At 27.7% G+C, this 27797-nt stretch overlaps 1 protein-coding gene across 1 annotated transcript in view; it reads right to left on the bottom strand.

Annotated features, from left to right (window-relative positions):
* LOC129004653 (uncharacterized) overlaps positions 1 to 27797 on the bottom strand; it is a 276975-nt gene that overhangs the window by 111939 nt on the left and 137239 nt on the right. The window contains exons 23-26 of the mRNA XM_054433204.1: positions 27509 to 27539; positions 26043 to 26437; positions 18287 to 18347; positions 17458 to 17813 (exon numbers count right to left, since the gene is read on the bottom strand). Coding sequence (XP_054289179.1) covers positions 17458 to 17813; positions 18287 to 18347; positions 26043 to 26437; positions 27509 to 27539 — 843 coding nt within the window. The remainder of the gene's footprint in view (positions 1 to 17457; positions 17814 to 18286; positions 18348 to 26042; positions 26438 to 27508; positions 27540 to 27797) is intronic.

Raw genomic sequence — 27797 nt, 5'->3', positions numbered from 1 at the left:
TTAGATCAGTTTGTTTAAAGAACTATCAATTAGATCCTGCACATTATTTAACATCACCATCATTAGCATGGGACTCTATATTAAAATTAACAAAAATAGAATTAGAATTGATAAGCGATTATGATATGTATTTGATGATTGAAAAAGGTATAAGAGGTGGAATTTCTCAATGTGTTACAAGGTATTGTAAAGCAAATAACAAATATACCAAAAATTATGATCCTAATAAACCTGAAAATTATATGTTATATGTAGATGCGAACAATTTATATGGATGGGCCTTAAGTCAAAAATTACCTTATAAAAATATAAAGTGGATGAATCCCCATGTATATACAACAGATGAATGGATAGAAACAATTTTAGAATTAGATGAAAATGCTGATTATGGTTATATTTTAGATGTTGATTTAGAATATCCAAAGGAATTACATGATAATCACAAGGATTTACCATTAGCTCCTGAACATTATAATAATAAGCTTTGTACTACATTATTTAATAAAAAAGACTATGTGGTTCATTCAAGAAACTTAAAATATTACTTAAAAAAGGATTAAAATTAAAAAGAGTCAATAGAGTGATTGCATTTGATCAAGACAATTATATGAAAAAATATATTCAATTGAATACAAAATTAAGAGCTCAATCAAAGTCAGATTTTGAAAAAGACTTCTTCAAATTAATGAATAATTCCGTATTTGGCAAGGGAATGGAAAATGTTAGAAATAGATGTGATATAAAATTAGGTAATGAAGAATATTCATTAAAACTAGCTAAAAAACCAAACTTTAAAACATTTAAGATATTTGATACCGATTGTATTGCTTCTCACATGATTAAAGAAAAAGTAAAATTTGATAAACCAATTTATATAGGATTTTCAGTTTTAGAATTATCAAAGCTATTGATGTATTAATTTTATTATGAAAAGTTGAAGAAATTTGATCCAAATGTAAAACTATTATATATGGACACTGATAGTTACTTTGTGGTATTAAAGAAAGATCCTTATAAAATTATTAAAGAAAATATAAATGATTTCGATACAAGTGATTATAAGAAAGATCATGAATGTTTTAATGAAAAGAATAAAAAAGTAATTGGAAAATTTAAAGATGAATTAAATAGTGAAATTTTAGAAGAATATTGTGGATTAAGATCAAAGCTATACAGTTATGAGTTTGATAAGAAAAATCCAGTTAAATGTAAAGGAATCAAGAAAAGTGTTGTAAATAAGTCAATTAATATGAATGATTTTAAGAAATGTTTGTTTGATGATGTGGAACAATATAGAGAGATGACATGTATTTTAAGTTTTAAACATGAATTATACACAGTGAGAATTAACAAATTAGCTTTAAGTAATAAAGATAATAAAAGATTTGTATGTGAAAATAGAGTAGATACATTACCTTGGGGACATAAAAATATTACTAAATGAGCGATCAACCACATGCATTAATTATACCAAAAGAAGTTTTAAATATAAATGATAACCAAATAATATATTTATATCCAAATATGACTTATGGTAAAATATTTTTATTTAGATATAAAAATTATAATATATATCAGAATAAAGAAGATATAAATTTAAAACCATATAGAACTAAAATTAAAGAATTTATTAAAAAATATTTTTAATAAATGGAAATAATAATTATACCAAAAGAATTAATAAATAGTAAAAATGATCAAAAATTATATTTATATAAAACAAAAATATCAAATAAACATTTAGTTTATCTTTTTAAGTACAACCAATATTATGTTTATCACTTAACATTTAATTTTTGTATTATGCCATTTTTACATATAGTTTTAAAATATGTTAAAGATAGTTTTAAAGAAAATGATCAAAATATAATTAATATGTAATATTTATAGTTGAATTATTACAATTTATAGGTATATTACTTTTTTTCCAATTTATTAAATTCTTTCTCTTTTATTAAGTTGTTTTATATCATTTTTAATAGAACTATATAATTTACATTTATTATTTTTATAATTTATTTCTTCAAACTCTATATTATTTAGTTTTAAAACTTTTATAAACCTATATTTTTAATCAATTAAACGAGTCGCAATTTTAGCGACTTGATTACATCTTAATAAATTCCATAAATTCAATAGTTTATTTGATAATTAAACCTTAAATACACCTTTATAAACTTGTTTTTTTTAATCAATTAAATTACATCATGATTTTTATGATATAAAAAACTTTAATAATTTTAATAAATTTCATATTTTTTAATAGTTTATTTGATAATTAAACCTTTATAAACTTATTTTTTAATCATTTATTAACGCGTCGCGATTTTTGCGACGCGTCAAATATTTAATAAATTCTATAAAATCTAATAGTTTATTTGATAATTAACCCTTTATAAACCTTTATAAACTTGTTTTTTTAATCAATTAAATTACATCATGATTTTTATGATATAAAAAACTTTAATAATTTTAATAAATTTCATATTTTTTAATAGTTTATTTGATAATTATACCTTTATAAACTCATTTTTTAATCATTTATTAACGCGTCGCGATTTTTGCGACGCGTCAAATATTTAATAAATTCTATAAAATCTAATAGTTTATTTGATAATTAAACCTTAAATAAACCTTTATAAACTTGTTTTTTTAATCAATTAAATTACATCATGATTTTTATGATATAAAAAACTTTAATAATTTTAATAAATTTAATATTTTTTAATAGTTTATTTGATAATGAAACCTTTATAAACTCATTTTTTAATCATTTATTAACGCGTCGCGATTTTTGCGACGCGTCAAATATTTAATAAATTCTATAAAATCTAATAGTTTATTTAATAATTAAACCTTTATAAACTTGTTTTTTTAATCAATTAAATTACATCATGATTTTTATGATATAAAAAACTTTAATAATTTTAATAAATTTCATATTTTTTAATAGTTTATTTGATATTAAACCTTTATAAACTCATTTTTTAATCATTTATTAACGCGTCGCGATTTTTGCGACGCGTCAAATATTTAATAAATTCCATAAAATCTAATAGTTTATTTGATAATTAAACCTTAAATAAACCTTTATAAACTTGTTTTTTTAATCAATTAAATTACATCAAAAACTTTAATAATTTTAATAAATTTCATATTTTTTAATAGTTTATTTGATAATTAAACCTTTATAAACTCATTTTTTAATCATTTATTAACGCGTCACGATTTTTGCGACGCGTCAAATATTTAATAAATTCTATAAAATCTAATAGTTTATTTGATAATTAAACCTTTATAAACCTTTATAAACTTGTTTTTTTAATCAATTAAATTACATCATGATTTTTATGATATTAAAAACTTTAATAATTTTAATAAATTTAATATTTTTTAATAGTTTATTTGATAATTAAACCTTTATAAACTCATTTTTTAATCATTTATTAACGCGTCGCGCTTTTTGCGACGCGTCAAATATTTAATAAATTCTATAAAATCTAATAGTTTATTTAATAATTAAACCTTTATAAACTTGTTTTTTTAATCAATTAAATTACATCATGATTTTTATGATATAAAAAACTCTAATAGTTTTAATAAATTTCATATTTTTTAATAGTTTATTTGATTTTAAACCTTTATAAACTCATTTTTTAATCATTTAATAACGCGTCGCGATTTTTGCGACGCGTCAAATATTTAATAAATTCTATAAAATCTAATAGTTTATTTGATAATTAAACCTTAAATAAACCTTTATAAACTTGTTTTTTTAATTAATTAAATTACATCATGATTTTTATGATATAAAAAACTTTAATAATTTTAATAAATTTCATATTTTTTAATAGTTTATTTGATAATTAAACCTTTATAAACTAATTTTTTAATCATTTATTAACGCGTCACGATTTTTGCGACGCGTCAAATATTTAATAAATTCTATAAAATCTAATAGTTTATTTAATAATTAAACCTTTATAAACTTGTTTTTTTAATCAATTAAATTACATCATGATTTTTATGATATAAAAAACTTTAATAATTTTAATAAATTTCATATTTTTTAATAGTTTATTTGATAATTAAACCTTTATAAATTAATTTTTTAATCATTTATTAACGCGTCGCGATTTTTGCGACGCGTCAAATATTTAATAAATTCTATAAAATCTAATAGTTTATTTGATAATTAAACCTTTATAAACCTTTATAAACTTGTTTTTTTAATCAATTAAATTACATCATGATTTTTATGAAATAAAAAACTTTAATAATTTTAATAAATTTAATATTTTTTAATAGTTTATTTGATAATTAAACCTTTATAAACTCATTTTTTAATCATTTATTAACGCGTCACGATTTTTGCGACGCGTCAAATATTTAATAAATTCTATAAAATCTAATAGTTTATTTGATAATTAAACCTTTATAAACCTTTATAAACTTGTTTTTTTAATCAATTAAATTACATCATGATTTTTATGATATTAAAAACTTTAATAATTTTAATAAATTTAATATTTTTTAATAGTTTATTTGATAATTAAACCTTTATAAACTCATTTTTTAATCATTTATTAACGCGTCGCGCTTTTTGCGACGCGTCAAATATTTAATAAATTCTATAAAATCTAATAGTTTATTTAATAATTAAACCTTTATAAACTTGTTTTTTTAATCAATTAAATTACATCATGATTTTTATGATATAAAAAACTCTAATAGTTTTAATAAATTTCATATTTTTTAATAGTTTATTTGATTTTAAACCTTTATAAACTCATTTTTTAATCATTTAATAACGCGTCGCGATTTTTGCGACGCGTCAAATATTTAATAAATTCTATAAAATCTAATAGTTTATTTGATAATTAAACCTTAAATAAACCTTTATAAACATGTTTTTTTAATTAATTAAAATACATCATGATTTTTATGATATAAAAAACTTTAATAATTTTTATAAATTTCATATTTTTTAATAGTTTATTTGATAATTAAACCTTTATAAACTAATTTTTTAATCATTTATTAACGCGTCACGATTTTTGCGACGCGTCAAATATTTAATAAATTCTATAAAATCTAATAGTTTATTTATTAATTAAACCTTTATAAACTTGTTTTTTTAATCAATTAAATTACATCATCATTTTTATGATATAAAAAACTTTAATAATTTTAATAAATTTCATATTTTTTAATAGTTTATTTGATAATTAAACCTTTATAAATTAATTTTTTAATCATTTATTAACGCGTCGCGATTTTTGCGACGCGTCAAATATTTAATAAATTCTATAAAATCTAATAGTTTATTTGATAATTAAACCTTTATAAACCTTTATAAACTTGTTTTTTTAATCAATTAAATTACATCATGATTTTTATGATATAAAAAACTTTAATAATTTTAATAAATTTCATATTTTTTAATAGTTTATTTGATAATCAAACCTTTATAAACTCATTTTTTAATCATTTATTAACGCGTCGCGATTTTTGCGACGCGTCAAATATTTAATAAATTCTATAAAATCTAATAGTTTATTTGATAATTAAACCTTTATAAACTTGTTTTTTTAATCAATTAAATTACATCATGATTTTTATGATATAAAAAACTTTAATAATTTTAATAAATTTCATATTTTTTAATAGTTTATTTGATAATTAAACCTTTATAAACTCATTTTTTAATCATTTATTAACGCGTCGCGATTTTTGCGACGCGTCAAATATTTAATAAATTCTATAAAATCTAATAGTTTATTTGATAATTAAACCTTAAATAAACCTTTATAAACTTGTTTTTTTAATTAATTAAACGCGTTGCGATTTTAGTGACGCGATTACATCTTAATAAATTTCATAAATTCAATAGTTTATTTGATAATTAAACCTTAAATAAACCTTTATAAACTTGTTTTTTTAATTAATTAAACGCGTTGCAATTTTAGCGACGCGATTACCTCTTAATAAATTCTATAATATATCAATTGTTGTTTCCATTTATAATAATTAATTTTGTATAGAAGATTCTTTTTTTTAATTTTAAGTACACAATTGATCTTACATTTTCATTATTCAATAAATTTCCTTCATTATCTTGAATAGTAATTTTAATATTTTGAATTTTATTTATATTTTTTAAAGGAACATAATTAATTTCATTTGGTTTTTCACTAATCTTTGAACCATATTCAATATTTGGAAAGAAAGAATATAAAATTTCAGATTCTCTATGTAAATGTGAATGATCTTTATGATTTTCAATGCTAGGTTCAACTAAATTACAATGGATTTCAATAACATCAAAAGGTCTTAATTTTGGTAATTTTATTCCTTTTATTAATACATTTGGTTCAATCATTTCATCTTTTAACCCTAATAGATCAATTATAAAAGCTGTGACTATAATTTTAACAGGTGATTTTATTACAATAAAAGGACCATTGTTTTCTAATAAAAATTCATTTTCATTAAAATTATCATATTTATTTTTAAATTCTGTTAAACTGTTTGTAAATAATTTTTTTATGTCTTCTAAGGTGTAATATCCTTTCTTTATATTAAAATATTGATCAATTGTTTTGTTTTGATCAATAATACTAAAACCATATATATTTTTATAATCATTTGGTACATTTAATATAAAATTATCTGAATAAAATCCACAAAGACCAATACTATAATTTCCATCCAAATGAATTGGATGTTCTAATCTTAGTTCCATCTTTGAAGAATTGCCTATAATTTTAAATAATTTCATCTTATTTAAATGGAAAAATTTTTAAAGGAAAAAAATAAGATAAAATTTGATACATATGATGAAAAAATCAAGAATAATCAACCAATTAGATTGTTAATAATAGGATCAAGTGGTTCTGGTAAAACAACATTACTATTAAATTTCATCTATAAAAGATTGATACCATACACAAATTTATATGTTTTTAGTAAATCATTAGAGCAGCCTGCATATATAAAACTACAACATAGATTTAAAAATATTGAAATGAACATTAACAAAAAAGTTGCAAATTTCTTTGGTTCATGTGAAGATATAATTTCATTAAATGATTGTAAACCAAATTCATTAATTGTTTTTGATGATTGTATTTTAGAAAATCAAGATAAAATAAAAGAGTATTTTGTAATGGGTAGACATAAAAACATATCATGTATTTATCTTTCACAATGTTATTCAAAAGTTGACATTAAATTGATAAGGAATAATTTAAATATGTTATGTATTTTTAAACAAAATAATCATTATATAAAACAAATTTTTGATCATTTTGTAGGTTCTGATATGTCATTTAATGAATTTAAGGATATTTGTAATGATTGTTGGAAAGAAAATTATGGATTTTTAACTATGAATTTGATATTAAAAACAAATGAAGGAAAATATATGAATAAGTTTTCTAATATAAAATTTTCTTCTAAATAAATGTGGTGTATGCTTGATTTAATTGTTGATAAAGTATTTGTTATAATAATATTTGCCTTATCTTTAGTGTTTATTTTTCTTATTAAATTTACAGAAAATAAAAAATGATGTGTTTGTGTTTAATTTTAGATTTACTTATTATTTTTGTTTTATTTATATTAATCATTAGTGTAGTGTTGATTGTGCTTAATCGACATAGTTTATGTTTATGTTAACATGGTTTATGTTTATGTTAACATCATTTATGTTTATGTTAACATAATTTATGTTTATGTTAACATCATTTATGTTTATGTTAACATATTTTTTCTTTGAATAAATGGATAACATAACTGTCGACAAGGCTAAGAAGTTAGATGAAATTGAAAAAAAATTAATAAAAGAATTTAAAAATCAGATTAAAATTGATGAAAATTATGAAAAAATTAAACAAAAAGCATATGAACCAATAACATCTGCAATTGGTGAAGTAGAAAATAAAATTGGTGATGTTTTAAATGAAAATAAAAATTTAATGGATTTAGTACCTATTGTTAATCAATTTGCTAATATGTCAATACCACAATCTGAAGAAGAATTTATGTTACCTTCAAGTACTCCATTTAGACCAATAAGAGAACAAATTATTGAAGAAGAATCAACATTTATAGATCCAAATATTGTTTCACCTCAAACATTAAATAAAATCATTGGTCCAATAGCACAGAAATATTTACCTAGAGCAAAAGATGATAAATTTGGTTTGTATTGGGATAAACATAAAAAATCATTTATGATTGGTGATAAAATAACAGTAATTGATAATGATGATTTACTTGTTGATGGTAAAATATATACTGGCACTCATGGTTTATGGAGATTATTGACATATAAAGACAAACCAGATGATAATTTATATAGTCAAGATGATTTAAATAATTACTCAAAAATTTTATGGGAAACAGATTTAATTTATAAAAATAATGATCCAAGTACTAGAAAACCAAAATCAAGTAAAGGTAATAAATATATGAATTTGAATAAATTTATTTGGGATTCTAAAGGAAATATTGAAGGATCTGGTATAAGAAAATATTCAGAAAATAAAATTGAATACATATATATTGATGATTTAAACAAATTAGAAAGTATAATCAATTATATATATGCTCAAGAAAAAGCTGGAAATAAAAACTTTATCAATGAAAAAAGGGCTATTAAAGATTTTATTTCAAACAAATTAGATGAATTAATTGAAAAACCTGATGGTATAAATATTTAAAAAGAATATTACCAACTATAACATTACCAATTATAGGTTCAGGATTATTAAATGATTTTATAAATAATTTACCATTTGAATTGCATGTACCTGGTTTTCAATATCTAGGACCTGCAACTAAGCTACAAAAAAGATTAAAAATAGGTGATCCTGGAATAAATGATTTAGATAAAGCTGCTAAAGAACATGATATATTTTATAGAGATCATAAAGATACAGAATCTAGAAATGATATTGCTGATAAAATATTACAAGATAAAGCATGGGATATAGCAACATCTAGTGATCATGATATAGGTGAAAGATTAGTTGCTTTACCAACATCAGGTGCTATGTGGTTAAAAAGAAAATTTGGAATGGGATTAGAAATAGGATTAAAATTTTAACCTATATAAATGGAGAAGGTTGAGGTAAATTTAACTGATTATCAAAAATCTAAAATTAAATCTGCTTTTAAGAAAAATAAAAATTTGACTATACAATTTGAAATAGATCAATTTAAAAATGGTAATGATGTATTATTATTAACTAAAAGACAATTGAATAAATTAGAAAAACATAAAAAATTAAATACTGGATTAAGACTTGAATTTTCTTATAATCAACTTAAACAAATAAAAGATGGTGGTTTATTAAATGAAATATTAAATGTTGCTGATTATATTCCTGGCAGAAATAGTTTAACACCAAAAGTTAGAAGAGGAGCTAAAGTAGTAAAAGACAATGTTATTCTAAAATTTAGAGAATTTATAAATTGGTTAGATCAAGAATTAGCTAATGTAAAAGGATCTAGATTAGATGAAAAAACATTAAAATATGTTAAGAAAAAAATTTCAACCCATTGACTTTAGCTGATTTAGAAAAATTATGTCAAAATATTAAGAATTTTAGAGGTGTTTTTATGAGAGATATGCTTCCAAAAACTGTTAATAAATTTGAATGTAGTGTAGTCAATTTAGATTCTTTTTCTGGTAATGGAATTCATTGGATATGTTATTATAAAAAAGATAAAATTAAATATTACTTTGATTCTTATGGAAAAATTGTTAATAAAACTTTTAAGGAAATTGTTAAATATTTAGGAAAAGACAATATATTTTTTAATGATTCACAAATTCAAAATTATAATGATCCACCTATATGTGGTCATTTGTGTGTTTTTGTATTAAATGAGTTGAATAAAAATATAAGATTTGATAACATAATCAATAAATTAATTCTTAATAAATATGGATTCATTAGATATATTTGATCTATTTGGTAGACAGAAAAAAGATTTAATTGAAGTAAAAAATGATTATATTAATTCAAAATTGAATTCCATTTTTAATGATATTAATAAGGATTTAAAAAATCACATTAAGAAAACTAATAATTTGGTTAATGCTATTAGTTTATCTAAAAATTATTTAAGTATTAATTCTAGAAGAATTTTTAATGTAAAACCAAGCATTAACGACTATGATGTTGTCATTAAATCTGAGTTAAATGAAGTTTTAAATTCTATTATTAAGATTGGCAATGATCATTCAAAAACTAAACAGGATTTAAATGAATTGGTTAATTCATTATTTAATCTAAAAACATATGTTGAAGATTTAGAAAAACAACTTGAAGGTAAACTTGCTGAAGTGATAAGATTAGTAACTGCTGGATTAGCACAAATAGCAAGTTTTACATTAGAAGATAAACTTAATACAGAAAACCAAGAAGATGAATAATTTTTACCATATAAATGGAGTTTATTTACTGTCTTAAATGTAAACAAAAAACCAATTCTATAGACATTCAAGCAATAAAATTAAAAAATTAAAATATGATTAAAGCAAAATGTTGTATATGTAATTCAAAGAAAAGTAGTTTTACAAAAAATTCCTCCTAATAAATGGCTCTGTATAATTCATTTGATTATTTCATTATCAGAAACCAATTTCTATTAACTAATGAAGATTGGGATATTATTTCAGAAAAATATGAATTGAATGATGAGATGATTAGATTGTTTCAAAATAAATTGAATTGGGAAAAAATTGCTAAATATCAAATTTTGAATGAAAAGATTATTACTGAATACATAAATTATCAGTTAAAAGATCATATTGATTTGATTTGTAAATACCAAACATTATCTCAAAACTTTATTGAAGAATACAAATATATGTTGGATTGGGAATTACTTATTGAAAACCAAAACTTATCTGCTAAATTTATTGTTGATAATGTTAAAGAAATTCAATATTTTAAAGATAAAAATGATTATGATACTGTTGATTAAACATTTTTCAGTTGATTGAATAGATTTCAGTTGATTAAAGTTCGAAATTAATAAAATTTTACTTGTTTTAAAAAACCTTTTTCTTTCCATATTTTTTCATAAATTTCTCATTAATAAATGGCTTATACTTATGAAATTGAAAGAGCTGAATATAAAAATTTTTATCCTTTATCTAAACTACATTTTAAATGAACCAAACAAAAAAACTGAATTTAATATTGATTTTGGTGATGGATTTTGTTCATCTAAGTTTCAATTTTATATTTCAGGATCATTTAAAAAATCTGATGATAAAGACTATGGTGCTACGGATAATGTAAAGTTGATTAATAATTTTGTACCATTCTTATTTTCAAAAATTGAAATTAGAAAACATAATAAATTAATTGAGGAAATCGAATATCCTGGACAATTAAGTACAATAAAAGGTACTGTTACTTATTCAAAAACAGAAGCAGTATCCAACATTTGTGATGGATTTCAATCAGATTTCAAAAAAACATTTGAAGCTGTGGGTAATCTATCACATTTTGGATTAGGTTTCTTTGAAAATGTTAATGTTCCAATATACAAAGGAGGATTCAATATATGTTTTGTTAGATCTGAAGATAATGATGCTATTTTTAGATGGAAAACTAAAAAAGTTGATGGAACCTTTGATGATACTACATTACCAGGTGTTGGAAAAGTAATTATTGATGACTTTTTCATTAGAGTTCCAATAATTGAGTATAAAACTACAAGTAAAATTCAATATATTAATGAAATAACTAAAAAAGAAAAAATACTATTTCACTTTAATCATTGGCAATGTATTGAACAAAAGACAATAACTGGAAAAACAGTTAGTTTTGATATAACAAATATTTATCGAAACATCTATAATCCAAAATTTATAATAATTGGTTTTCAAAAAGGTAGAACTAATGATCAATTATATGACACTTCAAAATTTGATAGTATGTATATTAAAAATATTAGAGTAAAATTAAATGGTCACTATTATCCTGATGAATTAATGAATCTAGATATAAATAATGGAAAATTTAGAATTATATATCAAATGTATCAAGATTATAAAAAGGTTTATTATAACAATAGTGAAATGTATTATGATCCAACAGAATTCATTGAAAATAGACCATTGTATGTGATTGATACTACAAAAACTACTGTAAATATTTCAGGATCAAAAAATGATATAATAATAAATATGGATTTTGATTATGATATAACTGTTGCTAGTGAAACTAATTGCTATGTAGTTGTTGTGTCTGAAAGATTATTAGAGTATAATGTGATTAAAAATTATATAACTGAAATCAAATAAAATTGTTATAAAACCACCATTTATTTACTACTTTTTGACATATTTTTCAAAATATTATTATATTTTATGAATAATAAGACTACTATTGTTAATTTAAAATTTGTTTCATAAAAAAAATAATAAATAAGAAAATTTTGATTTTCAAGATCACAGGAAATAAATATTTTAAATTATATTATTTAATAAATTTGTACTTACCTTATAGATATATCATACCAAATTTCATGAAAATATCTTTAAAAACAAAGAAGTTATTAAGGTTTTTAGTTTAAGGGTAGTTCACCCCAAATTGGAAAATTTTAGTAAAAACATTAATTTTTAACATAATTATTAATAATTTTTAAGTTTCAGGATTTTTTGATAATTTTTTCAATTTTTTAAAAATAAAATAAAAAATAAGGGATGAAACTACCCTTTACATAAATCAAAAAATTATTTAATATTCAATATATCTGTATACCGAAATTAATCAAAATTGGAAAACACATGAAATATAACACTTATAAGTTTTAATACCATATTTTTACCATAATTTAAGCAACATTTTAATTCAGAGGAATAATAAAGAAATCTCATTTTATGGTGTTGGCTAACTTGCTTGCGTTTGACACTAGCGAACCTAGCGGGATGACCTTGCGTAATGCGACGATCATAGTACCATTTATCTGATCTTTTATATTGCCATCTAGTAGACTTGACACTTTGTAGCTCAATCCATTTGTTTGTTTCATTCTATTTCTATTTAGACTTAGCATTGATTATATATTTTAAGCATATATTATAAAACATTTTTCAATTAGTTAAAATAAATCAAAACAATCATATAAATCCACACTGCATTTTACTAACATTCTTTTAGTTATTATTTTATTCAATCACTTATTTTCATCAAAAGATCAACCAAACAAATTAGGCCATAGACTAATATTCCTTCAATAACATTATATTTACAACGCAATTTGTTTTTGTTGATTTTTACATTATCTTTAATCGTACAGAAATGTATAATATATGAAGTAGCATTAATTTTTAACAAGCTTTTCATTGGTGATATTTATTTTCAATTTAAATCAATACTTATCTTTTTATCTTAAGATTATCATTTTTGATAACATTTCATGTTTAAGTTTAAAATGATTTAAAATAAAATATAGACTTATAATACATCAAATATCATTAGAATTTTCTGAGAAATTCAATACTTTTAATAAATTTTGAATAACTCAAATAGGAAACATATTATTTACAAAAACAATAATTTAAATAAAATATTTAGAATATTTGAATAAAAAATTTAAAAATTTTACTTGTTTTTAAAAACATTTTGTTTTGTAGTCAATTTTATGGAAAATATGGACATATTCATGAAAATTTCATCAAAATTATATACTTTTTCTAGAAAAATATGAAAATGTTAGAAATTGACCTAAAAGGGTAAAAAATATAGCATATTGTATAAAAAAATAGGAAAATTCATTTAATTTTTGAGTGGCTCCGTTTTTGGCCCAGAAGTGACATGAATATATCTACTTATATATATATATAAATATATATATATATATATTGTTACAAGTCAGGAGCCCCGCGCAACAATAGCCAGGCGCCGTATCAAAAGGGTTGTTTGTTTACACGGGGTTCTCGGAAAGACAATAGACCCATGTCAACGGACTACGTCAATAGGGGTTTTGACATATACCAGAAGCTTCCACAGCGATCTGTAAGCACCTTTGTCTAGCCTACGAGTAGTCTCTAGAATGTTCCACGGCAAGCTTATATAAGGGACCGTCTTCCGGCACACGGCAGTTGAGTTGAGTTAAGTCTTCCGAGAATCATCGAAGCGATGGCACGCCGGTGTTAGTGACCAGTGCTAGTGGCAGTGACAGTGTAGTGACAGTGAGAGTAACAGTGTTGTAACTCTAGTGACAGTGTAGTGACAGTATTGTAACAGAAGTGATAAATCCTGTAGAGGCTAGCTGTAATTAGAAACATTGTAAATTAGAATAGGCTTTAGCTAGGTTTAGATAGGGTTAGTTAGGTGTTAGGTAATTTTAATATTTGTAAATAGAGAATAGTAGTGGTGTATGAGCTGTTTTGTCGCATCAGCTGATCTGACCATATGGAAATAATTGCTTTAAAAAGGCGGAAATGACGTAGAGTTGGGTTTTATGCGGGTGGTTGGGGTCCTACGTCACTTGTGACGTATGTGGGTAGTGACGTAGGTTGTTGAGATCATTTGTGTGTTTAAAAGAATGGGAAACTACTTTACACTTATAAGTGTAGGATAGGTGATTAGTAAGGATCGAACCCGTGAACTTCTGGCTCATACACAGTCTCATACACAGCCAACTACTAGGAAGAAACATAAATTCAGACCACCCATCATCCCAAGAGTACATAACACCTACGAAATGTAAATTTAACATCGAACATTGGTGGCCTTTACAAAGGCCATTTTTTATATCCAACTGTAAAGTTCCACTTAAGCCTTCTTTCAGTTGTTTTTAACATTGGATACACGAATTATCATTTGTTTGCATTTGTTATGGACTACAGCAAGTAGATATGTATAAAATAAAAGAAAAAAAAATATAATTTTTTTTGTGATTGGTAAGGATCGAACCCGCAAACCTCTTAGATCAACGACTCACGCTACTCCCACTACGATACAATATCATACAAAAAATCAACATATTACTCCAACTGTAAATTAAACGTTTTGGTGATTGGTAAGGATCGAACCCGTGAACTTCTGGCTCATACACAGTCTCATACACAGCCAACTACTAGGAAGAAACATAAATTCAGACCACCCATCATCCCAAGAGTACATAACATCTATGAAATGTAAATTTAACATCCAACATTTTGGTGGCCTTTACAAAGGCCATTTTTTATACTCAACGGTAAAGTTACACTTAAGCCTTCTTTCAGTTGTTTTTAACATTGGATACATGAATTATCATTTGTTTTGCATTTGTTATGTACTACAGCAAGTAGATATGTATAAAATGAAATAAAAAAAATTTAATTTTTTGTGATTGGTAAGGATCGAACCCGCAAACCTCTTAGATCAACGACTCACGCTACTCCCACTACGATACAAGGAGGGAGGGAGGGGGGGGGGCAACGAGGGGCTTCTTTTAGTGAATATTGTCTCCGTCATTGTATTTCCAGATCTCGGGTATTAAACAACTACCGCTTACAGAGCAGAATTAACCTACAGAATTAAAAGTAATACTAAACTGTGATCATGGATGTTTAGAGTTGGAAATATTTCTCCACACAGATGCCGGCACAATATTATTAGCATATACTACATTACCGACTTGGATAGTTCAAATTCTAAGTACTGCTTTCCCGACTTGTTATGGATTGTAAATATTTCTCGACACCGCCCGCAGGTGTGTGTGTGTCCACCAACAGAACGATTAATGCGGGTTCCAGTTTTTGCATTCAACAGTAGTGTACTTTATTGCCGACTTGGATGGTTTCCAAGTACTGCTCTACCGACTTGTTGCACAGTGAGTGAGCTCAGGTTTTCTTTCTGATTATCACACAGACTGAATAGAACCGTTTGTACATCATACAGACAGATGGTCAAGTACTTCTCTGTACGGTACGTAAACATGTCAGTTAAGGGGGATAGTTTGAATTTGGAAATTGTTTAAAAGTACCAAATTTTAGATATAAACAACAATAAACACCAACGGTGGGTGAATCAAATAAACTCGATGTAGATTGCTTTGTTGAATAGAAGTTTGGTCTTACTCATATGTACAGCTGCCAGTTGTTCTGTAAAGAAAAGAAAAGATGACCTTCCCAAGACCTCATTGTACACTGTTCGATCTATAAAGTTTGGTTTGGCAATCAATTTTTCAGCTATTTCCAATCTTACACTCAAGTCTCTATTTCTGACTTATTCCATTTACACTCGAGTTTAGTCAAACTTAACCTCGTTCTCCATCTTTTAATTCTCAGGTGTTTTGTAATGTCCCCACAGCAAAGTCCTAATGCCACCATTACAAACGAATCTTTTGTCGTCATGAGCTGACAACAAAATCACGAGAAACTAATCGAAATCTTATTTTCCTGTATGGTCCTCTTCACTGCTGTTAGACTGCACTGGGTTGAGCATACATTCAAAGTCTGCAGTTTTGACTTGTAATTACAATCTCACCAAAGTATATGTTACAAGTCTTGCATAATCCTTTTCTACTAGTACAGTGTATTACGAGAAACTAATCCAAATCGTATCTTTGATACTTTTTCCTGCAAGGTTCTGTGTTTTCTATAAATAACCAATAAACAAAAGAAAGAAGCTATCCTACACTTATAAGTGTAAAGTAGTTTCCCATTCTTTTAAACACACAAATGATCTCAACAACCTACGTCACTACCCACATACGTCACAAGTGACGTAGGACCCCAACCACCCGCATAAAACCCAACTCTACGTCATTTCCGCCTTTTTAAAGCAATTATTTCCATATGGTCAGATCAGCTGATGCGACAAAACAGCTCATACACCACTACTGAGAATAATACGTGTAAATAAAAAAGTAATATAAAATCGCCAAGTTTTTATTGTAAGAACCTGTCAAGCCCGCAACAATATGAATTTGAACAGATGGTGTTTTTGGCCTCTAGGGACCTCAAAATGAAAAATTAAATCGGTCTCGGGTCCAGGTCTTACCATGAGTACTACGGTAATAGCTTATTCCCTATATGGGAAATTCACTAAAAATTAAAACTAGATCCTAAAATGACACTAAAAGTATTTTTGGTTTCAGTAAACAGGTCTAAGAAAATACATCCAGCCAATGACAGTTAATTTTGAAATGCTAAATAAATAAATCATCCCAACTATGACCCTAATAGATAATATTTAGCAATAATGTACTCAACATCACTAACAGCATGATAGGGAATTTCTTGGATTAATATATCTTTTTGTAGAAAAGAATGTCAGACACAAATAACAAGGACTGCAATGGAATTCAGCCAAGAAAAAAGTAAACAAAACCACAACAATTGTAATTAACAACTAAAATATAATATGGTGATAAATAAATACAAAGTACATAGAACATTGTGTCGTCATGAAACATATTACACTTTTCATTTACCTTTTTCCATTTAAGATGTTCCCCGTTGTTGTAAAGGGACAGATGAGTAACTGACTTACAAACTCTACAGACACTAAACCAGTTATCACGAATCCTTATGAAGACAAATTCTTTGCCATTTGTTTTATCATTTTTATCAACAGCAATCGTCAATGAATTAGATGGTGATAAATAAGATGAAAACCCGGAGCAATCGTAATTTACAGTCAAAATGTGATTGTTGTTGTCGAACAAACTAAGGTAGTATTTGTTTTGTTCTGACCGTAGGCAAAGTAGTGTCAGTACTGTATACTTCTCTTGTTTGTACTTTGCTACCAAAACCATCGATCCGGTGTTGTCTTCTATTGTGATACCACCTGTAAAACAGCCAGCAGTGAATTATCAGCATAGTTATTTTGATGTGTTGTAATCGTAGCGTATTGCAACTACCGTTTTTAGCGAATTTCCCATATAAGATATATAAAAATAAGATTTTACTATAGGTCTCATGGTAAGGCCTAGACGCGAGAGTGATTTAATTTTAAGTTTTTATGTCCCCAGAGGCCAAAAACTGCAGCAGTTCAAATGCGTATATTATATAATATAATTATGTGAAATAGTAAATCATATTAAAGCAAACACATTGGTATAGGCCTACTGAAGCGTTTTTTGGAGGGTAATTAATAAATTGTTGTATTTAGCCTAAGGATATATTTTGTTCAAATTTCGAAAACAACTGTTTTTTTTTACAAAGCTATTACCATTTCAAGGATATATCTTGAACGAAACCAGAAAAAGGGACTTTTATTACCATTGTAAACTAAATACAAGTATTGTAATTAAAACTTACTCGCTGTAACAACTACGTCGTCTTTGTTTTTGGTCTCTCTATTTTGGGTAGACTTAGTTGGCTGGAAAAGAAATTCACTATTAGGACCAAGTTTAAGACTTAGTAGATATTCTACGAATCTCACATTCATCGTTGCTTACTTCAGGGTCAGTTTATATTCATTTAGAGTAAATAGTTTTATATTGTGTCAGTACTTTAAATGAATTTTTCCTACACCGAAAATATACTACTTCTTGTAGCAAGCAATGATCCTTCTGCTGCCTAATGTAGCAATTTACATATGGGTATTTAGCTAGAAGTGGTTAAGGTGTGGTGGAATATCTTGTAGATGAACCTTTTTGGCTGTAGTGCGATCGTGTGTTCATATGTGTCAAATTTTGAGGTTAAATCAAAACAAACAAACATAGATGTTAAGAGTTTTTAAAACTAAACGTAAATCATCATTACTGTATGTACCAACAGTAATTTGATGTGTATTCTAGTCACAGCAACCACATTATTTTATTAATTTAATGATCGAAATTAATTATGCAAGAAGATTTAATATCTTAATATTTTCTCATATAATTAGCTATTTTCATAGCAACCATCAACTGATTTGGATACAATAATTAAATAACAACTTATTAACTATATAATAAACTAGTTGATTTGGATTTAGGAATCACGTTTGTATTTCACAGTAAATATTCTATAAATGGCCAAGTACTTTATAAAAGTAGGCTAGAGTAAGTTTAAAGTATATTTCATCATTGTCAATTCCAAAAATATAATTATGCCAGTTTGTTTAGATTTAACCTCAAAATTTGATAGGTATGAACACATGATCGCACTACTGCCATAAAGCATAAAGGTTCATCTTCAAAGATATTCCACCACTCTTTGACCACTTCTAGCTAAAAAAATCCAACCGTACATCTATTGCTCATGTTATACTTGTGTTTATTATAAATACAAATTTTTATTCGTATTGCCTCAAGGATAGATTATTTAATTAAAAACTAATATTCAATATACATTTTCATCAATCCTGTATTAATGTCAGCGATTTGTCTCTGAGAGTAATTGATTTGTTCAAGCAACATAACGTTGCCTCAACTCAACCAACCTAAATCAAAATTGACGGCCTTAAATAGTCCCGAAGACACAGGAGTATATAAACTCCACTGCCCTAAAGTATATTTCGTCAATTTATGATGCGCTTTCGTGAATAGATCTCTACAACATATTCCTACATTTAGAACACTACATTCAAAGTACACTAGAAGAACACCTAATAACGGAAACCGACAAAGGCAATGTGAAGTGAGCTAAATTTAAAGTAGAGAAGATGTGGTTATTATTATTATTATTATTATTATTTTTGGTGGTATTGACTACAAACATGAGTTCAACTAACTTTACGAAGACAATAAGGCTAAAATTTATAAATAAAAAACTTTTTTAAAACAAAACGTTTTTAAACGCACTAAAAAGTAGGAAATCTATATATATAATTCTGTAAGACAAATTTTTTACCAGAAAATTGTGGACGTCTGGTAAGTCGCAGAAAAGTGGGAGAGGTCTTAAATTGAAGGTCTTGACCCCAGGGACTCGGGAAAAATAGCAGAATTCCCATAAAGTTGCCATAAAACGAGATATAACGTAAAATATCCACCATAAGAAATGCATGGGGACTGAAAATTGTCTGCATTCTATCAGCTGTTACTTATTTATTTGTAATGTTTACATTTATTCCAAAAGTAAATGTTGGTAAATAATGTTTCAAAATGAATTGTGTTAAATTTTTTTTGTTTTTCGTATTTGGCCTAAACACCTAAAACAGTAAGGCCTGTTTCCCGGAATCTCTTTTTGTGCAGTGGAAAGCGACGCAAAAGCCATTGCACTGTTGTATTGCCTTATGTTCGTTTTTTTTTTTATTATGAGTGAAGTAACTAGAAGTAAGACCTGCCAGACGTGGAAGAGTATCCAGGAATTCAACAGACTTAAAAAATGCAAAAAGAACGTCATGTAGGGCCTAACTGCGAAAGAAATCCAGAAGCTGTTTTACCACCTGTCTTTATAAGAACGCTGGAAAATGAGTTGAGTGTTGTTTCTCACAATCTAGGTTCTCTTAAAGCACTTGCATGCATTGTGGCGCATTTCACTTCGCAGAGGAGGCCACAAATGGACATTTCAACGCATGTTGCCACAATGGACATGCCACAACCACAAGTAAATGACGATGATTCGAACTTTATAAAAAACATAAGGCAATACAACAGTGCAATGGCTTTTGCGTCGTTTTCCGCTACACAAAAAGAGATTCCGGGAAATGGGCCTTACTGTCTTAAAATTCAGGGACAAATGCGTAGATATATTTCTGACTTACTACCGCGAAATGGGGAGTTGCCTTCATAATAATTAACAATAATTTTGACCTCTACATGTGGTTCTCAAAATGGAAACTATAACAGAATTCGTAAGATTACAAAACAAATCTTCAATTTTAAACTAGAAAAGATGTGCAATGTTTTGCTTTATGATTTCAGCTCTGATTCGTTGTTCTCCGGGCTCAGGCCAAACCGTGTGCACGTTTCCATTAGTTAATATATTGTGTTATTGATTTAATCATTATTTTACAATTGTATTTCATTGACACATCAGAAGCAACTAATATACGACTCCAACGGAAGGAAAACCAAGATATAAAACAAAAAACACTGTTCATTTTAAGTAACGTAAAATTGATAATTTTAAAAACATAGGCCTATTTCGAATATTTGTCATTTTATATATGGTTTTTTTTATTGTAGTCTAAATTAGGGGCTATGGCCCCTATAGGCCACTAGTAATTTATAAATACGTGGAGAGTATAAATATACTAAGATAACGTGGGGCATGCAATAGATAATTTACAATTACCTTCACCTGTTGAACTAATGTATTATTATCAATTGCATGCACCCCACGTTTTTTATTTTAAACCTTACAGGTATTTATACCCTCCACGTATTTATAAATTATTTTCTACTTTTTAATACGTTTAAAAACGTTTTGTTTTAAAAAAGTTTTTTATTTATAAATTATTTTCTACTTTTTAGTTTTTAATGTGTGTGGATTTTAAAGCTATTTCAAGCATCTATATCAGATTAAGACAGAGGCATTTGGGAAATCAAAGGTTTTGAGTTTCTTTTCGTATAATTATGTATTAGATTGTGTGGCCTACCTACTAACTATAAATACATCAATCTATTTAATTTATTGTTTACTTTATAGAATACTAAATAAAAAACAAATGCATTTATTAACAAACACCTTTATATCTGGAATCAGATTGTTTATGTATATTTTTTAATGTTTGTTTGTATAAAGAATCTCTCGGGAGCATAACCTGTACCTCTTAACCTCTGCTCTTCGAACTATCAAATTCAAGTATTTACAGCCGACTTCAATTAATTGATATATTAACATTCTTTCAAAATGTAAACATGGAAAATTCGGAAGCCTATGGGGCGTAGCCCAAGGGAAATATGAAAATTAAATGGTATAATATTGCATTGTCATCCATTTGTGAGTTATGTTTCAAATGTCAAGTCTCTAGCTCATCGGGAACTTCGTTTAGAATTGTTAACAAAATTTATTTGAGAGCAACTAGCAAGCTAATAAAAACAAGCCCATGGGGCGTAGCCCATGGGAAATATGAAAATTAAATGATATAATATTGCATTGCCATCTATTTGTGACCTATGTTTGAAGTTTCAAGACTCTAGTTCATCGGAAACTTAGTATAAAATTTATTGCAAAATTTGTAAAAAGCGAGCTATGAATAAAACCATTAGAAAACGAAATTTCTTTTAGTTAGGCTTTATTGAACAAAGAATCTATCATGATATAAAAAAACTAACAATATGAACCAACTAACATCAAAGTAAACAAAAACAATTTATAAACATTTGAACACATGTCACAATGTACAGATAGAAAGGAATTATATGAAATTCTTCCCCTCCTAGCTGACATAGTCTTTTAAATACAAAGGCGGGTGTACTCCTGGAGCTTCTCCTTAGACCAACATGGTCTTGACTCAGGTTTTCTTCGTCTTGGAAGATAGGCTCAGATTCGACCTCAACTTCAGAACTTCTTTCATTTATTTGTAGATTTGGGTTTGTGTGTTCTTCATGTCTTAGATCGGAGTTTGAGTCTTCTTCATGTCTTAGATTGGAGTTTGAGTCTTCTTCATGTCTTAGATTGGAGTTTGAGTCTTCTTCATGTCTTAGATTGGAGTTTGAGTCTTCTTCATGTCGTAGATTGGAGTTAGAGTCTTCTTCATTACGTGACACTTCTCCTACAGATGCTAAATGCCTGGAACGCACAGTAGTTTCTCGGCCATCTGCATATCTTATGTGAGAATAAAGGATTCCCCTCAAGGAGCAGTACTTCTTCAACGAGTGGTTCGTATTTTGAGCTTCTGACAGGCCGTTTGATAAGCACTAGACCTAGGTTCATGAGCAACGAGGGAGTTGTATTACCATAACTAGATCTTATAGAAAAGAGAAATAGTCTTTCATGTGGTGTCATTTCAAATACATTGTTGAGGTAAACAATAACGACCGGATAGAGCGCAAAGCTTCTAAATGTGGTTTTTTCCAATAAGATATGTCCAGATGTTTACTTTTAAGTGATAGTTCGATTGTCTTTCCAATTATACCAACATACCTCTCTGCTTGCCCGTAGCCCAGAGCATTGTAAGCGTGTTGTACGGCTGGTGGCAACTCCTAGTGAACATAAAAATGACTTGAGTTCTTGAGACATAAAACTTGAACCTCTGTCAGAATGAACATAAGCCGGTACTCCAAACATTGAGAAAATAAGAAGTTCCTTGAGAAATTCCTTAAGTCTCAGAATAACAGTTCTAGCAGTTGTATCTTGAGTAGGGAATGCGAATGGAAATCGAGAATATATCCACGACTATTAAATGATATCGATTTCTACTTGTGGATGGAAGTGGCCCTTTCAGATCGATGTTAAGTCTTTCAAATGGTTGAGTAGCTTTGATGAGTTGTCCTTCATGTTTGTGGAATCAAGGTTTTACCTCTAAGCAGGTTTGACAGGAGGAAGTTACTTTTCTGATCTCATCCAGTGAATAAGGCAAGTTTTTACTCCGAGTCCAATTATACATCCGAGACACTCCTGGATGACATAAAGCGTCATGAAGTGATACTAGGTTTGAAAAGCTTCCTTCCATTGATGAACATTCCCTGGATAAAGCATCTGCTGTTTTGTTCTCTTTTCCAGCTCTATAAATAGTCTCATTATTATAACAAGATAACTCAACTCTCCATCTCATTCTTGATTTTGCTCGCATTTCGATCACTGAACATGAAGGCTACAGATCGTTGATCTGTTGTAAAACGAAAGTGTCTGCCTATGAGATAGTGCCTCCATTTTCTTAACGCTTCCACTAATGCATAATATGCTTCTTTCTCAAAAGATGAATGTTTCTGTTCCGAGTTCGTTAGTGTTCTAGAGAAAAATGCTACAGGTCTGCTATCAATAGCCAAAGCTGCGCGTATTGCATGATTTGATGCATTGGTTTCGACTGTTAACAATCCATCACAGTCAATTGAAGAAGTTACTGCATTAACAATGGATTCTTTCAAATACACACTTAGCTTCTTCATTCAGTAGAAAAGAACTTCTGTTTAAACAGCCTACCTTCTCAGAAAACTTAGGAATGAATTGTGAGTAGTGGGAGAACATAGGTACCAAGAGCTCTGTGAAGAGAGTTTGAGTTAGTTGGAATGGGAAGATCTCGAAGGGGTTGCAAATGATCTGGATCTGGTCTTATTGATTTTACACTGATTACATAACCTAATAGATGGATCATGGTTGTAGAAAACTTGCATTTATGTTTGTTCAAAGTAAGATTATATTTGGAAACAGCTTTCATTAAATTTTTCAAGTTCCTGTCATGTTCAGCCTGATCATTACCACAGATTGTTATATCAACCCCTTCAACCCCTTGAACCCTTGAACCCCTTCACGTTTTTTACAAGTAAATATGTTGGTTAAAGTACGTTGAAAAGCAAGGACACCATTACGAACTCCAAATGGCACTCGGGTGAATTGGTACAAGTTCCCGCAAGCCTCAAATGCCGTGTAAGCTTTGTCATTTTCTGTTATTGGGATTTGGTGATAGGCACTCTTAAGATCAATAGAACTACAAATTTTGTGTGAAGCTACTTCGTTGACTATGTCATCAATCCTAGGGAGAGGAAACGCATCAAGTTCTGTAAAACGATTGTCTGTAATAATCCACAACCATTCTCCGCTTGTGGTTATCTGTTGAAACAACAAGGACTTGTGCTCTCCATGGAGACCTGCTCTCTTCAATAATACCATCTTTCAACAGTAATTGAATTTCACTTTCAATAAATTGTTCGTCAATTGCTGAGTGCCTTCGAGATTTTGTTGCAATAGGCTTGCAATCTGGAGATAGATTACCAAATAGTTCTACTGGCTCAACGTTAGCTAAGGCTACACTACATATGTTGAGAGGAGACTCTTTTCCTCCAAAATTTACTTGTAAACTTGAGTGACTTTTCAGAATATCATGCCCTACAATAATGTCAGAACATAAGTTTGTAAGTACGCTGAAGACCACATTCTTGTAAATATGATCTTGCAATTTGAGATTATACAGTTTGACTGATAAACTGAGGCCTTTACTGTAGAAGTTTGTGTTTTGTATTTTCTACATACCTTTTGGTAATGACCTTTAATGCCACATCCTCTGCATAAAGCTTCTTTAGCTGGACAAGCAGCTCTGTTGTGTTTCTTAAAGCCGCAGAAGTAACATGTCTGATTGAGTGAACATGTTATACTTTCTTGAGATGGATACGATTCTGGTTCGGCAGCCGAAGGTCTTGGATCAGGGCTAGATAAGTATCGATTCTTTTAACTGATAGTCTTTGAAGCTGCAGCGTTAATGGTTGGTAAAAACTTCTCTAAATTTTATTGTTCAGAATGATATTTAGCAATATCGAGTGATCTGGCTTGAGAAACGGCTTCATCCAAAGTCAAGGCAGAGCTCTCCAACAATCGTTGACGAATGTGAGGTACTAGCAAGCCATCAATGAATGTGTCTCTGATGTATTCATCTCTACTAGATACAGCATTAACAGCTTTAAAGTTACAATCCTTGGAAAGGCGCTTCAGAGATTCTACATAATTATCAATGTTCTCACCAGTATCTTGTCTTCTGATTCTAAGTTTATGACGTGCGTAAATTTCATTGACAGGTTTCAAGTACAACTTTTTCAACACATCAATTGCTTGTTTGTATGTTTCACAGTCATTTACATACTCATAAACGGATGGTGAAATGAAATTGGTTAATACTTTAAGCCTCAGTTCTTCACTGATTTTACTAGCTTCGATGAAGTTTTCTGAAGTGTGAAACCAATGTTTCCAATCTTGGACTTCATTAGGATTGACATTAAATATCTCAGGTCTAAGTATAAGTTCCATGATAAAAGATTGATGTATATTTTAATAAAAGATTCTTTGTTCAATAAATTGTTGTAGATTGAATGTTTAAAACCATTACAAAACGAAATTACCTTTAGTTAGGCTTTATTGAACAAAGAATCTAGCATGATATAAAAAGCTAACAATATGAACCAACTAACATCAAAGTAAACAAAAACAATTTCTAAACATTTGAACAGATGTGACAATGTACAGATAGAAAGCAATTATATGACATACTTACATCCAACCAAACCACCTCTTCTTTATTAATTTGTTGCGGACCAGCTGGAGTAACAGTTTTAGTTCCATGAAAATTTACGTCATACTGACACCAGATTTGTTTCTCGGTGATTTCCGGCCGAATGAACCCTACAGTCATTTTCATGTAGTCAGAATCAAGTGATAAGAAGAAAGATGATTGTAAGCTGGACAAGGACGAACAATCCAGTCCTTTGACAGCTAGTTTGAAGGATCCAAGTTGTTTGATGACAGATATTTGTTCCGAAAGTCCACTTTTGTAACACAACATGGTGTAATGGTTACTCCGTCCACTGTCAGAATATTTACTTAGGTATACGGCTTTAAGATCACTCTCTTTTACAGTTATCTTATCTTCTTCCAAAAGTATGTCTTTCTCTGAAAAATACAATTTAACTCTTATAAAAATTAACTTCACAATTTGTGATTCGCATCACTTTAATGCAATATCTGACTTGATTATTGTTACACACTAGTACAAGCTATTAATAAACTGTAAGAAATAATTTCTGTAGAAAGGTGAATGTTATTATAGGCCTGGGGTTTTATTATTGGTTTTATGGGGCCTCGCTTGCTGATTGGTAATTCGGACACTCTTGTTTGATTCCGTTTCCAGGGATCTAAAAAAATATTCTGTATTCCAAAGCCCGTGGATTTCAAGCAACAATTTCAAGGTATTATCGTATTATTTAATTATAAACAGACAAGTATTCAGGAAATCTTAATAGCGTATCCTCGTACAATCAAGATTCTATTTTTATTCTATAAGCAATTTTATTTCTTTATTTAGTTTATGGTACCAAGATATCAATTTTGTAGTTTTCGGTAGATATAATTTTACAGCATTAACTCTACCTCCCATTCGTTTAGCCTATTACTTAAAATGGTTTACAATACCTGCATATAGTAATCCTTTGTTGCTGATATTGGCAACTAGTTTCGGTTCATTATTGAACCATCTTCAGGCCTCAAGGTGTCAAATAATCACTTTATTCGAAAAGGTCGTTAATAACAGAGTTCAATAAATAAGACATATACAAAACACGATACACGGAACGGACACACATTACAAAAAACACGAAAAACACGAAGGGACATTGACAATCGATCGTGACCGGGCTGAGGTAAAGTCTAGACTCAGCCTAAAACTACCTGTGCCCGGTCACGATCGATTGTCAATGTCCCTTCGTGTTTTTCGTGTTTTTTGTAATGTGTGTCCGTTCCGTGTATCGTGTTTTGTATATGTCTTATTTATTGAACTCTGTTATTAACGACCTTCGAATGAAGTGATTATTTGACACCTTGAGGCCTGAAGATGGTTCAATAATGAACCGAAACTAGTTGCCGAAATCAGCAACAAAGGATTACTATATGCAGGTATTGTAAACCATTTTAAGTACAATACAGTAATCCGGAGGCTAAACAACTATTTTTTAGCCTATTACTTACGTTTCAGCAGCAAGTTAAAATCTAATGACACCTGAAACAATTTTTGAATTACTATGTATTTGGCATAAACAGGCAACCACTTGTATACTTTAATACTGATCAGGTTAACTAGTAGCAGTTATAATCCGTTTTATAGCCAACTTTTTAATGTAACAAACAAAAAATTAAACACATGTCGTCATAACATATAATCGTAGAGTATATTTAATGCATACGTTTTGGGGGTTATTTATAAACCGTTTATTCCTGGGCTACGAGAGAACCTATTTATTAAGGTGCCGTAAGGATA

This window comes from Macrosteles quadrilineatus, unplaced genomic scaffold (assembly GCF_028750875.1).
Source record: "Macrosteles quadrilineatus isolate MER2022 unplaced genomic scaffold, UCM_ALF_1.0 Scaffold_10__1_contigs__length_6754688, whole genome shotgun sequence".
Taxonomy (NCBI): Eukaryota; Metazoa; Arthropoda; class Insecta; order Hemiptera; family Cicadellidae; genus Macrosteles; species Macrosteles quadrilineatus.
Note: the sequence above shows the minus strand (reverse complement) of the source record. Positions and strands in the feature narration are given on the sequence as shown.